This window comes from Piliocolobus tephrosceles, chromosome 18 (assembly GCF_002776525.5).
Source record: "Piliocolobus tephrosceles isolate RC106 chromosome 18, ASM277652v3, whole genome shotgun sequence".
Classification (NCBI taxonomy): Eukaryota; Metazoa; Chordata; class Mammalia; order Primates; family Cercopithecidae; genus Piliocolobus; species Piliocolobus tephrosceles.
Window position 1 is genome coordinate 22,640,525 of NC_045451.1, and position 16,625 is coordinate 22,657,149.

The window sequence follows — 16,625 nt, forward strand, 5'->3', positions numbered from 1 at the left end:
TGTTTTGAAGGATGTGTGTGCTACATTTTTTCAAGGGCGCTGAAATCTAAGTAATCTTCTTGTATTATTAGTAGATGACACTATATTATTAATATCCCAGAAAGTGAAATGTTAATTATTAGGAAATATTTAAAGCTATGACTGTAACATTAATACAGCTAGTTAATAGTGTGTGATTTTTATAACTTTTACTTGATTTGTTACAGAAAAATATCGATAGCTATATAAACGACTCCAGGAAGATCTAAAGTATTTCAGTTAATACAAAAAATGTCTTTTTTATTCTAGAAAATAATCATAGCTAATATTCTTACAATGATTTTTACTTTCATGGCTTTTGAAATAAAACCGTGTATTTCACATACACATATACATACATGCACTAAGGTACATACACACATACATAATACATACACATACACACATAACATAAAGGACTTAGGGAAGCTTCTAGAATACAGTAAAAAGATAGACAAAAAAGACAAAGCTGAAGGTATGATTATGAGCGAAGGAATACGGGAGACAAAAGCCATAACTTCCTAGACATAAGCAGGGACTTTGGCTTTGAGCTGCTTAACGGCCAAGGCAAATTTTAAAATTAACACTGGTTATATGGGAAAAACAAACAAAACACAAACAAAAACCACATTCTAGGTTCCTTAGGAAAAGAAAAATGAGCTGTCATCTAGATTTAAAAGAAACGTCTTGAGTCTTCATAGAAGGGACACTAAACAATGTACCGAGTGACATCAACATGACAGCCCTGCGATAATAGGACCACTGTTTTCTTACGCACTCCCTTGAAAGGTGCCTCCATGCAAATGGCAGGCCTAATGCTGAAGAGGAACATGGGCAAGGAAACCTCAGAGGAGAACAGACAGCCTAGAAAAAAATGGAGCTCTTGGATGGTTTCACCCAATCTAAAGATGTAAACTAGAATATTCCGAGGAATAAATGGACCACATGTATTCTAAACTAGCTTCTTAGTGCTCTGTGTTTCTCAGCTGAGTTTTAGATAAAACCTGATTAATGAAAGTCTGCACTTACAGCCATCAGCAGGTATTCTGTGGCACTAAGGGCAAGTCTTTAAAAGCTCATGGTGTATCTCTGGAATGCATGGGCTGAAGGAATATCTTCAGCCATTTCCTTAGAAATTCTGAGTTTATTCAATATATAAATGAATAAAAAAAATACAAAACTTAGCTGGGCATGGTGGCACACACCTGACGTCCCAGCCACTTGTGAGGCTGAGGCGAAGAACTGCTTGAACCTAGGAGGCAGCGGTTGCAGTGAACTGAGATCGCGCCACTGCACTCCGGCCTGGGCAACAGAGTGATACTCCATCTCAAAAAAACAAAAAACAAAAACCAAAAATCCACAAACAAACAAACAAAAAACCCTACAAGCCCACTGGTGAAGACGAAAAAAACTAAACAACAAAATAAAACCAAAAAACCCAAACTCAGGATTATTCAGCATTCTATATATAATGCTATTTTATCTTTGGACTCACAGAGAATAGTTAATTTTATGTTTACCACCAGTCAGAATACATTCTGTTTTTAAATACTCAATGACTTCAGGATACTACATTAGCTCTTAATACAACTTCAGATGTGAAGATCATGTTTACAACGTTGACTAAAAATTATTTATTACTTTTTTACAGATATGAAAGCAATAATGTCATCTGATAGTTTTTTACTTATATATTACTTTGAAATATATATTAGCTAATATTTTGTATACATTTTAGATTTTCACATTATTATTAGAGAGACCCACAAAAAAATAATACTGTGTGAATACCCAAATCATAAGCACTTTTCTGGATGCATCCATAAATATTTCATTTATATTAATTCATTAAATATTCATTACGAAGAACACTAATGAAGTTTCACACCATTTTGTGATCTGTCAACCACAGCAACCGAATACTGGCATAAGGCAGCATTAAAGAGGTTAGTCTAAGACAAAACCCAGAGCACATTTTAAAAAGGGTAAAAGGAAGGAAACAAAAAGAAAAAGAATACAAAACTATAAAAAGATTTTAAAAACAAACATCACATATTTGAACCACAGATATTCATGCCATTGACTTTGGAGATTCCTATTTCATGAAAGGCATTTTGTATACAGAAGACTCAAAAGTGCTATAAGGCACCTAGTAGAATCCAATGGCACAGACATGGCAGATATTCAATAAAATAATTTTAACTCCTACTGATATGTTATCTTTGTTGTTCATATATTAACCTAGTAAAAATCAGCCAATAGATGGAGCGGCATTGACCTGTAAAACTTCTGAGGACCCATGCAAGCTTAGTGTTCTCTGAAGTCCTCTATAATTTATCATCTATTGCAACTCACATTTAGCATAAGGTACAAGCTTATATTGTTAATCATTCTTCTATGTTTATGTGCTGACTCACAAATAAATGGGCCTATGTGGACTTTATTTTCACAATCTTAATAATATCTACATAACTTAATAACTTTGTTATAAATCTGATGTTTCATAAAATTATGTCTTATCAACTGTGTTCTGGTAGAAGAATTACACATTTTTGCTTAACCTTTTCTGACTTTCTATTGTCTATCAAACACAGTAAGTCCTCACTTAATGTGAGGATTTAGTATGTTCTTGAAAACTGACCTATAATGAAACCAATTGTACCACAGGCTAATTGATATTTAAGAGTTAAGTTTCTATGGCACATTTCTGGTCACAAAAACATCACCAAACTCAGAAAGACCCAAAACACTTCCAATATTAAACACTGAAACGAAGTTGACCTCTGCAAACACTTGAGAAAGATTAATAAAAATGTTACCAGGACCATCCTGATGAAATAATTGGGAAAGTTCTTTTTCTTACCATTTTTCTTTAATTATGCCCTTTATTTGCAGGCACAGCTGCATAAAGAAACCAGACAGCCCAGTAGCACCAGAGCTTCTCCATTCCTGACCAGATACCAGAGGGAGATAAGATCCCCAACTGGTGCAAACTGGAACAAGGGATCCCTAGTTGCCTTTAGATCCTTAACGTTATCATTATAATACTAAAATTCTCTCACCCAAAAGAACACCTCGCCATTTTGTGTCACGGGTTGCATGAAGACGTATGTTTATGCACTGAGCCTGTGCATCTGGAGTCCCACCCTGTGCATGTTAACATCCCTTTCCCTCTCCATACCTGGCTCTTACACGCACCATGCCTTCTATTTTTTGGGGAGAGGGTGTCTTTAGACCAAGAGTTCCTTCCTTTTCCAGGCCTGACCAGGAGTAAAGCCTGCTTGACTTTTTCCTGCTTTGCAACTGGTAACAAAGCAGGGAAAGAACTCCACCTACCCACGACAAAAACAAGTAAGATCATTATTTACCCACTTATCCTAGTTCAGGGTCATGGGTGGCTGGAGTCTCTCCCAGCAACTCAGGGCACTAGGCAGAACCAGCCCTGGATAGGATGCCATCCCATGACAGAGTGCGCGTGCGCACGCCACACACTCTCGCTCAGATGGGGACCATTTAGAAATGCTAGTTCACCTAATGGGCACATCTTTGGGATGTGGGAGGAAACCAGAGTACCCAAAGAAAACCCACATGGACCTGGGGAGAAACTATAAAGGCCACACAGACAGTGACCCTAGCTGAGAATTACTTTTTTCTCTTCAACATTATGATGAAATGATGTTGAATGAAATGACATTATTCAAGGCCCTGCTGTAATAGTCAAACTCCTTCCTATGAAATTCAAAGCCCTCTCTATACTCGGGCACTATACTAGACTCCCACCCTCAACCTACGTTCTGGCCACTCTACTACACAGCATTTACCAAACTTGCTGTACACTTCTGTGCCGTCAAACATTTGCCAGTCTGGTTCCCTCTGCAATTCAAGATGACACACCCCTAATTATCCTGCAAAGCCCACCCCATCAACTCTTCTGTGAAGCTTCCAGAATCCACCACCACTTTTCCATCACCACAACTCCCTCAGAGGGAAAATCCCTCTCTCCATTTGGCAGACACTTTTACTAAAGCATTTTCACAGGTATTATTATTGTTATTATGCCTTCTCCTTTGTGAAACTTTCTCAGACTTCCATACCCAGAATAAAGCACTCCATTTATTGCCTACCTCAGTCCCTGGTATGTAATTCTACTCCAGCATAGGACACAGAAGCTGGAATCATCTGTCTGTATAATTACCTCCCCTGTGCCCCGTGAGGATATCATCTTATTCATCATTGTTTCCCCAGGGCCTGGTTAGTACTTGATACACAGTAGGTGTTCAATACATGTGATTAAATTGATAAACAAAATACAACTGCTTTCTGCCAAATCAGAAAAAATTTATACTGAGCCTTCAGTTAAGACACGTGCCTCCTTAGCATTCTAGCAGAACCCTGACTCTTCAGCGACCACATAATAGGAAACGAAAGTGGATATGCAGCAGACTAAGGTGGTTTTAGGGACTGAGGATCTGGCTTGTGGAGGAGGCAGGCTTCCAGCAGAGGGGAAAAACAGATCCTTTAAACATTGAACACTTTCATGTTACCTCCAGGAAGCTTCTTTACATGCCAGTGGCTGGTGCTGCAAGGAGCACCGTTAACATTCAGTAAAATAAGCCCCAGTAAAACCGCTTCCTCATCACCTCCAGGAAGCGACAGGCGAAAGTGCATTTTCACTTAGACATTCCCATAGAAAACAGTCAACTTGGAAAATAACAACTACTTGTATTCTTAAAATCAGTTAATTGTGCATAAGACTTAATATACACAATTCTTAAAAAGAAGACCATAAACCAAACACACGGCATAATGTTAAAACACGGTTGTATTCTAATCTGCCAAACCCCATCACAAGAAAATATGCATCTGTAGACATGTATGTTACAGTATAATTTTTTTTTTACCTTGTGTTTATGTTTTTAAATTTTGGGATGCATGAATCGGAAACTGCAAAATGAAGAGACCAGGCTACAAGGTCTACCATAAATACAGAAAAAGATACGCGAAGGCTCATAGAGTACAATCACATGCTGAAATAAATTTGCATAGTAGGTGATGCCATTGCTCTCAGGAAAGCTGTAGTCCAAAATGAAGCTTTCTACTACAGTGTATTCATAAAAATGAGCAAAAATAGGATATCACTGAACTTTGTCTTAAAAAGAAAAATGTTATATAACTATGAATAACTGGTTGTTCTGTTTTCTACAAAAACAATTATCTTCAAAAGATTTAAATACTATTTCTATCGACTGCATGGAGATAAAATATTTTTTAACAAGATGTACCTCAATCTATAAGCATTTTGAGAACCAAGTTTAAAACAGCTTTGAAAGAAAAATAAACATAATGTTACTACACTTTGGCTCTAAAAATACTCCTTCATGCTATAATAATTATATGCTCTATAATTATTAAATTATGTACATATATAATTCATAAAGTTACACTTAGCAAAAGCAACATTGTTTATAAAAGTTTTAACTTTTCTTGGCTTCTTTTCCTGCTTTCTCATAAGGAAAACACCTATACTTAAGAGAAAGTAATGCAAACACTGGCCTTTGTATTAAAAATAAACTTGATCAGTGAAAGCGTGGCACAAAGATGTCTGCTGGCAGAAAAGAACATTTTCTTTCCAAAGCCAGAAGCTTCCAAACTCAATTTTGTAACGTAAATAATAATTAGAGTAATGAATATAAGAATACAGACACATTCAATGAATGTTCTCTCTTAGTCAGTTTTTCTAAGGTTTGAGCAAAATATCTTCAACACCCAATTTCAAATAGCTAACTCTACTATATTTTTGTTTTTAACTATAACCTGCCCATATTGTTTTAGAAAGTAAGCAGACATTAATAAATAACTGGATTTCTAATTGACCAAGACTACTAACACCGTGTAGTTTAAACAAAAATTATTTGTTACTGAAAATTATTTATTTTGCATGTTCTTGAAGACTTCTTTACCTGCAGATGGCTGGGAAACATTCTTGAAGACCTTTCTTTTTAACTAAAGATCCTTCAAGGCAGTACATAATGATATCCATAACCTTTGACAGAAAAGAACAGATTTAAAATTAATTTCAAATGCTTAATTTTCCAAAATGTAAATGGTTAACTTAGGACTCATTTGCCCATAAAAAGCCTATATAGTTTTATTTTAGTATTTAAAATAAAAACAAAAGCAAATTAAGCCATGTGTATATTTCAGTCTATCCTTTCTCTTACCTGTGAAAAGAAATTTAAAGGACAGTGCAATAAAATAAAGACAACAGACTTGTTTAAAGTCAATTCATATTTATGCACATAATAGGTAGCTTTATTCAACATATTATATATTTTATTTATAATGAAAAATGTCAAAGGTAACATAACCTTTACATATTACAGACATTTACATATTATGGACCAATTCTAAGTGAATGGTGAATGAACATGAAAATCGTTTTGATTTTTGAGGAAATTTAAATAAGTCTTCCAGAAATGGCACAAAAATTAATTTTAGTTATCTCTCTCTTACACACACACACACACACACACACACACACACTCATTCTTTCTCTCTCTCTCATCCTTTATCTCTTTTAGAGATGCCGGAAATAAAGGTGCTGATTTATATTACTTCATCAGAATATTTAATTTAGGTTGCTGATGGATCATTTAAAACAGGATATTCTTACCTCCACAAGAAGATCCACAACATCTGTGGGCATCTTTTCAATAAGAATTTCAATGACTCTCAGAATCTCCCCTTTAGCTCGTGCGAGAGTTGTTGTGTGCATATTCTGCTGTGATTGGGTATTTGCTGCAAGGGCCGTATGTCTGTGTACCTACAAAACATTTCTAAGCTGTAGATATGATTGACACTGATATAGTTTTACATTTCTAGCCATGGTTTATTTTTCACTTTCTAATACTATAGAAAAAAATAAACTTCTTGGGGGTGAGTCAGAAAATACTTTTGATGGCAAAAACAACATTAGTATAATAAAAACTCAATAGGTATTGCCTAATAGAATTCTGTAAGTTCCTGAACATTACCATGAGATGTTAATACAACACTATCATGACATGTTTAAAAAGAAACATATTGAGGACTTGTGAATTTGGTACATTTGGAACTAAGGTAGACAGAAGTTGGCAGATGCCCAGGAAGTAAAAGATACGATCCTTGCTCTCAAGTAATGATAGTGCAGCTGACTCTTGAACAACATGGGTTTGAAATGCATGACCTGACTTATACTCAGATTTTCTTCTGCCTCTGGGCCTCTGAGACAGCAAGGCCAATCCCCTCCCTTTCCTCCCCCTCAGCCCCACTCAATGTGGAAACGACAAGGATGAAGACCCTTATGATGATCCACTTGCACTTAATGAATAGGACATCGATTTTCACTTCCTTATGAGTTTCTTCACATTTTCTTTTCTCTAGTTTACTTTATTGTAAGATTATAGTATATAATATATATAACATACAAAATATGTGTTAATTGACTGTTTACATTATCAGTAAGGCTTCTGGTCAACAGTGGGCTAACAGTAGTTAACTTTTGGAACAGTCAAATATTATTTGTGGGTTTTTGACAGCTAGGGGGATCGGTGCCCCTAACTCCCTTACTGTTTGAGGATCAACTACAAATAATACTTTAACCACACTGTGTCCCAGAAATTATTCTCTAAGTGCATTATAATTAAGCTGGGAAATCCAAATGAACATGCCTCCAAAAATAACGAGCATGGCAAATAATATAAATTCAGTGTGATTTTCCCCATACAATTGTAAGCTTTATAGTTTGGATGAGAAAGAATATTAACAGGCCCTGGACTAGCCTGTGAAGAACCATAAGGTAGTAGGCATAGAAATGGGGTAGAGGTCAGAGACAATAATAAGAAACACTTTAGCATTTTACTCTAATACTCTAAGATTGAACAGTGAAGTGGAAAACTTGTGTGTGTTTTTTGTTTTATTTATTATTTAATATTTACAGACAGCATTTCACTTCACTATGTTGCTCAGGCTAGACTCAAACTCCTAGGCTCAAGCGATCCTCCTGCCTCAGCCTCCCAAATAGCTAGGACTACAGGCACATGCCACAGTAACAGGCTGAAAACTTGCTTTTAAAGGTAATAAAGGTGGACTGTTATTTTAAAATTACCTTTCCAACCAAAAGCTGGAGTAGAATGAATTCAAAGCATGGGTATTCTAACAGTTCATTAAAAAAAAAAATACTCATATGTAAATGGTGCAAGGGAAGTTTGAAAACACAATTAATACAAGGACCCGTCAGACTAATGTGAGGCTTTTTCACTATATTCAATATTACAACCTGTGCATATTCCACTGATGGGAAAAACTGGCAAAAAAAAAAATCTTCCAAGACTAGTAAAACTGACCACTTGTACCCACGTATATGTGTATATATATATATATATATACACACATTATATATAACTATATAATACCTACAAAATAAATACATACATATATATTTTTTAAATCTAGTGGAACCTTACTATAACACTATGCACTATTAGAAAAATGCACACCCTTAGTCTACAGATTTATTTTAGATATGAATTCAAAGCCTCAGTGCCTCAAATAAGCCTATACAAAATGCGGTTAGGACTTTCTTTCCTCCCCTCCCAGCGAAATTTGGCACAAATAGTTACAGCATGCCTATTAGGATAGCTCTGGGGCAGACAGGCCCAATAGGTTTCAGTTTATCTGAGTAGACTCAGAGGTATTTATTATTTTAAAAATTCATCATAGCTACAGGAAAAACAACTCAGACAGAGCCCACACCCTATGGACACTGCGTCTCCCCATTATTCATGCTGAAATGGAATAAACCTTTAAAAAAATTTAAGAGCTGATCATTCTTTCCTTTTCCTCCTCCTACTAAGACCTATAGGAAAGTTCCAATAATTGGCTCATTGTTCTTTACTAGTTTTCCAGTTAGATGTGGGCAATTAGTTTAAACACTAAGAACGTGGGAATCAATTGGCATTCAAGTCTTTATCTGTGACAAGTAATAGGAAAAACAATTAGCAAGTTTATGACTTACATTTTTTGTTTACAGTTGGAGAGCCAGTGCTAAATAAGAAGTTTAGTTTTGATGACAAGTAGGTACTTACCTGTGAAAAACGTGAACACCTTTAATGTCTTTGAGTTTTCATATGCCTGCTATAATTCAGATTGAAAAATGATTGTCAAAGATTTACAAGTGAATTAACATTGAGAACAGAAATGAATACAGAAGCACAGGTAATGAATGCACCACACCGTGGAATTCAGTGTGCATGCACACAGACACATGTGTTCATTTCAGTACTAAATTATTAACTTGCATTGTTCTAGAACAAACTAGAAAGACTATTTGTGGATATGAACCCTCAGCTTATAGTATCAAATAATTCCTCTGAATGAGAAGATGGCGCACACTGGGAAGCTCCGCTCACCTCTTTGGCTATGGTGGTGATGAAGGCGGGTGGTCTGGCGGTGGCAATGAGCGAGAGGGCATGCCTCGCAGAGCGGGCCGAGTCAGCTGCTGGGCTCAGAGGCAGCCCCATTGTGATGCTAAACAGGGATCAGAAAAAGGGAAAAAAAGAAAAGAAGCATTAGAAATATAGACTGAAAAGATTAGACACAGCTTATAATGTCAGTTCAAGGTCAATGGGAGCACTCAAACAGTTAGAATATAATGGACTTGCAACAATGGGCAGTGATTAGGAGTCAGAGTGTTCTGGCATCAAATACAAAATGGAATAATTAACCGTGAAGATTGAAAACAGTATGTGCATCTGTCCAAAGTGTTAAAAACGCCTTGTTAACAAATTATCAAGAACTAGTACTGAATACATATCACAAAGCTCAGAATGAGGTAAGAACGAATTATCGTGCTGAGTATTTTCAAATTTTTCCTAAAAATAGTTATTTATAAAGCCATATTAAAAGACTGTATCTAAGGCTGTATATCTGAAAGGAAGGCAAGATTCACTCCTGTCTCTAAAATTGTCACAAGTATTGAGAATGACAAAATTATTTTTCGTTTGTATATTATTTTTCATTTGAAATATCCTTATACTGCCGGTATACCCCAGTTTAGTACTTTTAGACCCAATCTACTAAACAGCATGCTCCACCAACAGTTACTTAGTACTAATGCCAAAAATTCTATTAACTGATACTAATTCTGTTTATATAAAGAAGAAATGGCATGATGTTGTCCAGGCTATTTGTAAGACGATGCACACAATGAAAGAGATCTTCCCAAACTGTCAGAATGCCAGGGTCATGGTAGGAGAGTAACGCTATATTCACTCTCCACCTCTACTACATGAAAATATCAACATTCTTGTTTCCAAGCTTCCTTTATAGTATATATGATCCACTGGGTACAATATCAAGACTATTATTAAAATGTGGTACGTGATCTGCCCATTAACTGTAAACAAAGAGTATTTTGTTACTCAGTATGGGATATAATTATAGTTTCCTGAGTTAAATATTTTTATATTTAAATATGTATATGAAGACATGTATAAGAAATATGTATATGAACACTTATCCTACTCCAATTAAATGAGTCTATGTGCTTCATGTGTAAACTGGATTGTATTTACTGAAAATTCTCAAAAAGTTTATAGGTATCTCTATAACTGATCTAAGAACCATTATTTTAACTTGTAGCTGAAAATAAAAATTACGTAGGCATTCTCATCATTGTGAAAGGAAGTTCTGCTTATAAGTCTTTGTGACTGTTACACTGCTTAAATCTCTGACTGGTAGTATAACTGTCTCTCTTCTTTTTCCCATACCGAGGGTAGAGATGAAGCAGAGGCTCAGAGGAGAGGAGTATGGAGAGTTTTCCTTTGATGTTTAACACTGAAAAGAAAGATGTGAGCGGAGAGAACACACACATACTGAACAATGCACAAGCAGAAGGCATCGGTGGGCATCTCCCACCTCCCTGCCATGGAAGAGCCCGACACTCTTGGGTCCCAGTAGGAGTTAGAAAGAGGTGTTCTGTGAGAAAGCAGGATGGGCAGTTGGCCAGTTTCTTTTCTGGATTAAACTTGGCTAATTGCAAATTCAGTGAAAGAAATGTTTACTGTGTGAGTAGTGCTGAGGCTAGACGGCTTAATACTTATTGTAAAATTCAGATTATAAACCCAAACTTTAAGTCAAGTTTTCAAGGATTCAAAAGCCAGTTAAACTTTGTAGATACCCTGTGATGCTTCTGTTCATCCATCAATGTAGATGAATAGGGACTGATGATACTGAAAGGCTATAAACAATCAAAATGTTACATTAGTTGAATAATTCTAAACAAAATGAAATCAACTTTGGGAAAATCAATAAAATCACAGAATGCTGGAGTTGGGAAAGATTTCCCAGGCAACCTCCCTGACAAGCAGTCAGCCAGGGAAAAGGAATGTCCATCTCCTGAGCAGCTCATCCTAGATCTGGAAGGCCCGCTACAGGGGAAGAACTGGGTGCAGAGCCCAAGGTCTAGGTTGAAAGTCAGGCTTTCCGGTGTTATTTCACGCCCTTTGCATCTGCTCCAGAATATCTCTATGAAGTGGTTGATACAGGTATTTACAAGTGAGAAGTCCGGTCTGAGAACTTAAGTGAGGGGCTGGGTAGTTGTGTGATGTCTTTCAGGACAGCTAACCTTTGGAGAAAATACAGTGGGGAGAGGTGTGACCATATTGTGGTTACTTGGATTACTGAACCAGTACTGTGACTCAACTTAGTGGCTTTGGATGAGTGGCTAGATTGCATCTTTGAGAGAACATTTTAGTGATACGTTATTATACTTGGCCTTCAGCTGTTTTATTCAATATTAATAATGGTTTGAAGATACAGGATGCACAGTTATCAGCTGGTGTGGTTATAAAGTTGTAAGGGAGAGCAGTTATATTACGTAATAGAACTAAGATCTACAAAGTCATCAAAAAGATCAGATTCAGCTAAATAAGAAGTCTTATGTGTGGGTACAAAAATGACCAACTTCACAGGGGTGGGATTGGCAATACACTGCTGAACTAGGCTTGTGAACTACTGAGGATTGCATCTGAAACATAAATATGAATGGTAGTGATCCTGCTACCAAAGAACTGGGCTGTGTCATGAGAAATATAGTAATAGGGAAGGTGTTACTCCTGCTGTAGTTCATGGCTCTGGGTGCCTGTCTGTCCTCCCCGTGGATATACTGCTACCTAGGTGCTAAGAGAAAGGGTCTGGCTTCTGCAGGACAAGAGTTACAGTGTCCTCCTAGAATCCAGAGAAGTCCAGTCTGTCCCTAGCTGTGTGCTGCTGGGATCCCTTGCCATTGGAAACCAACATAAGCAGGATCACAGCAAACTCACCATTACCTCTAAGTTCTTGCTTCCATCCCTTCTCTGGTTCTTTTCATGGAAAAGAAATGTTTAGTGAGGGGCTAAGAGAGGGACACACACACACACACACACACACACACACACACAGACGCCCAGAATGAAGAGACACAATCATGTGTGCACCTGAGTGTGGAAATGGTCAGCTGACAGATCTTCAGGGCTCACGCCACAGTGACAAGTGGATACTTTCCCCTTACCCTTATGGTGTGCCCTGTGGCCACCCTGGACTGAATAAGCACAACATCTGTAAAATGGGTATATGAAAATATCTACTTCACAGCACTGACAAGACGATTAAATGAGGAAACAAATACAAAAACAACTAGCCCTGCCGGCTCCTATATTATATGTACAATAACTGCTTCTTCTGACCAAAGATGCTTCTCATAAAAAGAAGCAAGGTGAAGGGAAAATGAGATAAACTACCAGCAGGTCGCTGTTTCAAGCCAAAAGGCATAGCCATGCATCGTCCTTCCATGTCAACAAATGGCCTTGTAAATTTGGGGGAATCAGCAAACTTCTTATTGTAAGACAAATGATAAAGGTTGGTGCTTTGGTGCTGGATGGTGGATCTAGAAGAGAAGCTATAGGGTAAGGGGGAAGGAAGTGAATCAAAGACATGTGAACCTACTGCCCACTGGGTTCACTGGAAGTTGAAAAAGCCAGCGCTTTTGAAGAGGCATCAGTGTGCACACCTGAGGGATTCCCTCCATTGGCGTCCAGCAGTCTGAGCACAAGACTGCAGAGTGTGGATAACTCTACAGCTCTGAGGTCAGGGCTCTGCAGCAACTTGGAGGGTATGGCATCCACAGTGCAAAAGTAGGGGGCTGTGTGTGTGAGGGTAGAGAGGTGGTCAAGGCATAGAGAGAAACCTTGTTGTCCCTCCTCTAGTCTACTCAATTCACCGTCATCATAGTCATCTTCCCAAAGCACCACCTTTGTTTCCTGGTTGCCCTACTTAAAAGTAACCTTCTATACCACTTCTAGGAAAAACTCTAAACAGCTTGGCTTAAGATTCTAGGCCCTCCATAATCTAGTTCCCTAATTTTCAACTCACTCTTTTCAACACCAATGCTCCTGAAGTCAGGCTAATTTCCAAGCTGATCCCTAAAGGTCTGTTGCTTATTTTATTCCAGTATTTTGCTAATGCTTCTCCTCCACCCCTTTCCCCACTGGCACAGTCTCCTCCCTCCTCTCTGTTCAATTCTGGTCTTCCCACGTGGTATTCTCTAACTGCTACAGCACTCATTGACTTCTAGTGAAACAAAAATAATCAACAACAAACCCCATTTATTCCAGGCCCTTAATACTAAATCACATTCTGCCAGGACTTACGTATTAGTTTTATATTATGGACTCTGTACAGATTTGAAACATGCCTGTCAATTCTGGGTATCTCCCCAAAGTGCCCAGTTCAGCCCCTGGACACGGTGGTAGTCCATACTCAAGCAGTAAGTGAAGTAGCTGGCAAATTCAGCAGGAGGAAAAAAAATCATTTAAGCTAGTTATTGGACTGAATTGACCAGGCAATGAAGTCAAAGCAATTGATCTGGTAGTCCCAACAGATGAAGTCTAATTCTACATTTGGTTATCTCTAAAGTCAAGAGTGCATTGTCTGTGTGATATGCTTTAATGTGGGATGAAGAAGGACCATACTATCAGAGGTTTGAAATTAAAGGAGTATCAACCTTATTCTGGAATCTGCATGTAAACATGGAACGCATTTGTTTCATCTGATCCCGCCTATCTGGCTATTATGCAGATTATCTGTTACACAGGTTTACAGGATGGGTCTTTTGGTTCTCTTTATTCTAAAAAAAGTGGTCATGACAGACTCTCTGTTTTACTCAGCATTTCAGTGTACACACCCAATATGAAATATCAGAGATGACAAATATTTTAAATAAAAATATGAATGGAAAAATAGTCCATGCTGGCTGAAGTCCCTCTTCACAGAACTGCTCATTAATCCTGTTCTAAAGCTCACTCCATCGGGGTGAAAGCGTTTCAAAAGTTACATGAAAGAACACTTTGGTTAAATGTCATGATTTAAAATTGTCAGACTTTATCATCTGTCAAATTAAGCAACAGTGTAAGGGAATATTCCAGGGGGGCCGGTGGGGGAGACATATAAAATTTCATTGAATAGCCTGTAAATTCTGGTCAATAGGAGCGGGGTGATGAAAAGGGTCCCCATCAAAAACAAAGACTACTAAAATGACTTTAAAAATACATACTTAATGTATAGCCCCTGGGATTCCCATTTTATTCCTTCCTGGCTAAACAGGTATGTTAATATTCGTCCTCAATTTAACAAGATATCCTCTGTCATGCTGTACCTTTATTTCATAACTCGCAGGTGGCATTGAGTTCCTAAACACAAAGGTGGCAATTCCTTCCTCAAATGTGTATCTTTAAGATCTATTTCCTGTATGCTAAATACAATTACAGTGAATAAAAACTATGCTAATAGGATTTACTTATATGGCTTCCTCAGATTATACATTTTCTGTTAAGAATAAATTTCACAGAAACAGGAAAAATATGAATAGCTTAAATATGGAATCCTAAAGCATCTTAGCATTTGTATGATGTGTTTCTTTCTCCACTCTTCACCCCCAAAATTCAAGAATGGTTGAGATGGCCGGGCGCGGTGGCTCAAGCCCGTAATCCCAGCACTTTGGGAGGCCGAGATGGGCGGATAACGAGGTCAGGAGTTCGAGACCATCCTGGCTAACACGGTGAAACCCCGTCTCTACTAAAAAATACAAAAAGCTAGCCGGGCAAGGTGGCTGGTGTCTGTAGTCCCAGCTACTCGGGAGGCTGAGGCAGGAGAATGGCGTAAACCCAGGAGGCGGAGCTTGCAGTGAGCTGAGATCCAGCCACTGCACTCCAGCCCAGGCGACAGAGCGAGACTCCGTCTCAAAAAAAAAAAAAAAAAAAAAAAAAGAATGGTTGAGATTTGAGTTAGCATACAAAAAATGTTTTTATCCCATAGAAAAATGGTTTTCTATGTAATTCAAAAAGAATCTTTCTAATACATGGCACTTATCTGTGTGTCATCAAAGCATGTGTGGTTTCCAGTGACTTTATGCTTCTCTCTGAGTGTTGGGTAAACTGTGATGATCCCAGAAAAGCAGTGGGCAGTCTGTAATTCACTAACGTCCCTCAGCTGTGGCAGTATGTGATGCTCGCCCGGCCCCTTCAGCAGCTAGGCCGGCACTGCTCCACTGTTCTCTTTCAGAGTAAAGGTCCTGCCACATGAATGAGGCAAATGGATCAAAATCACAGACCACAACTTAGACAAATGGAAGTCCAGCCTTCTAAGAGCACAAGAATTTTTCTGCTCCTTTGTATAGTGGGATTTTCTGCTATTTCTAACATTTTATCAATCAATATGCACATAACTATACCGATCTAACAAAATTATGAATGCACAAAAAGGATAATACTGTATGCTTCTGCTTTTCTCACAATTAGCTCGGGATGGCTCAATCTATGATTCCAATGACGTGCAGTCTCAATTTTCTCTTAAACAGTTCATCATGGACGAAGAGTCCATCCCCATTATTTAAAAATTTCCTCACATAAGACTTTACCTGCGAATCACTCACCTTTTTAAGGGTGGCATAGCCATATGGTACAGGAGCTGCAAGATGGGAATTGGGAAACCTGAGTGACAGTCTTGGCTCTTTGAGTACCACTGTGACCTCAGCCAAGTTGTTTAATCTGTTTAAACCTGATTTTTACTTAATAGCACATTAGGGGTACTGGATCAGATGATGTTGAAAAAGATTTTCATCTCTAAAATGAAAATCTTTAAATCCCATGACTTTATTCAACATTTATTGTTAGCAAGAGTAAACATATAATATATGACACAAGTACTCAGGAGTTTACTGATATGTAAATATGGCTTTTACATCCTAGAAGGTACAAAATCTTTGATGAAAATAATTTTTTTTTTGAGATAGGGTCTTGCTGTGTTGCCCAGGCTGGAGTACAGTGGTACAATCATAGCTCACTGCAGCCTTGACCTCTTTGGCTCAAGTGATCTTCCTGCCTCAGCCTCCTAAGTAGCTGGAACTACATGCTCCTATAGCTTTTTTAAATTTTGTAGAGACAGGTTCTCACTATGTTGCCCAGGCTGGTCTCAAAGTCCTGGGCTCAAGTGATCCCGCCTCAGCCCCCCAAAGTGCTGGGATTACACGTGTG

The 16,625-nt window shown here is 37.9% G+C and overlaps 1 protein-coding gene across 3 annotated transcripts in view; it reads right to left on the reverse strand.

The window, feature by feature from the left end:
* Positions 1 to 16,625, reverse strand: part of WDR7 (WD repeat domain 7) — a 386,547-nt gene that overhangs the window by 83,284 nt on the left and 286,638 nt on the right. For all 3 annotated transcript variants that reach the window (XM_023218353.3, XM_023218354.1, XM_023218355.3), the window contains exons 22-24: positions 9,468 to 9,585; positions 6,692 to 6,841; positions 5,979 to 6,061 (exon numbers count right to left, since the gene is read on the reverse strand). In XM_023218353.3, coding sequence (XP_023074121.1) covers positions 5,979 to 6,061; positions 6,692 to 6,841; positions 9,468 to 9,585 — 351 coding nt within the window. The remainder of the gene's footprint in view (positions 1 to 5,978; positions 6,062 to 6,691; positions 6,842 to 9,467; positions 9,586 to 16,625) is intronic.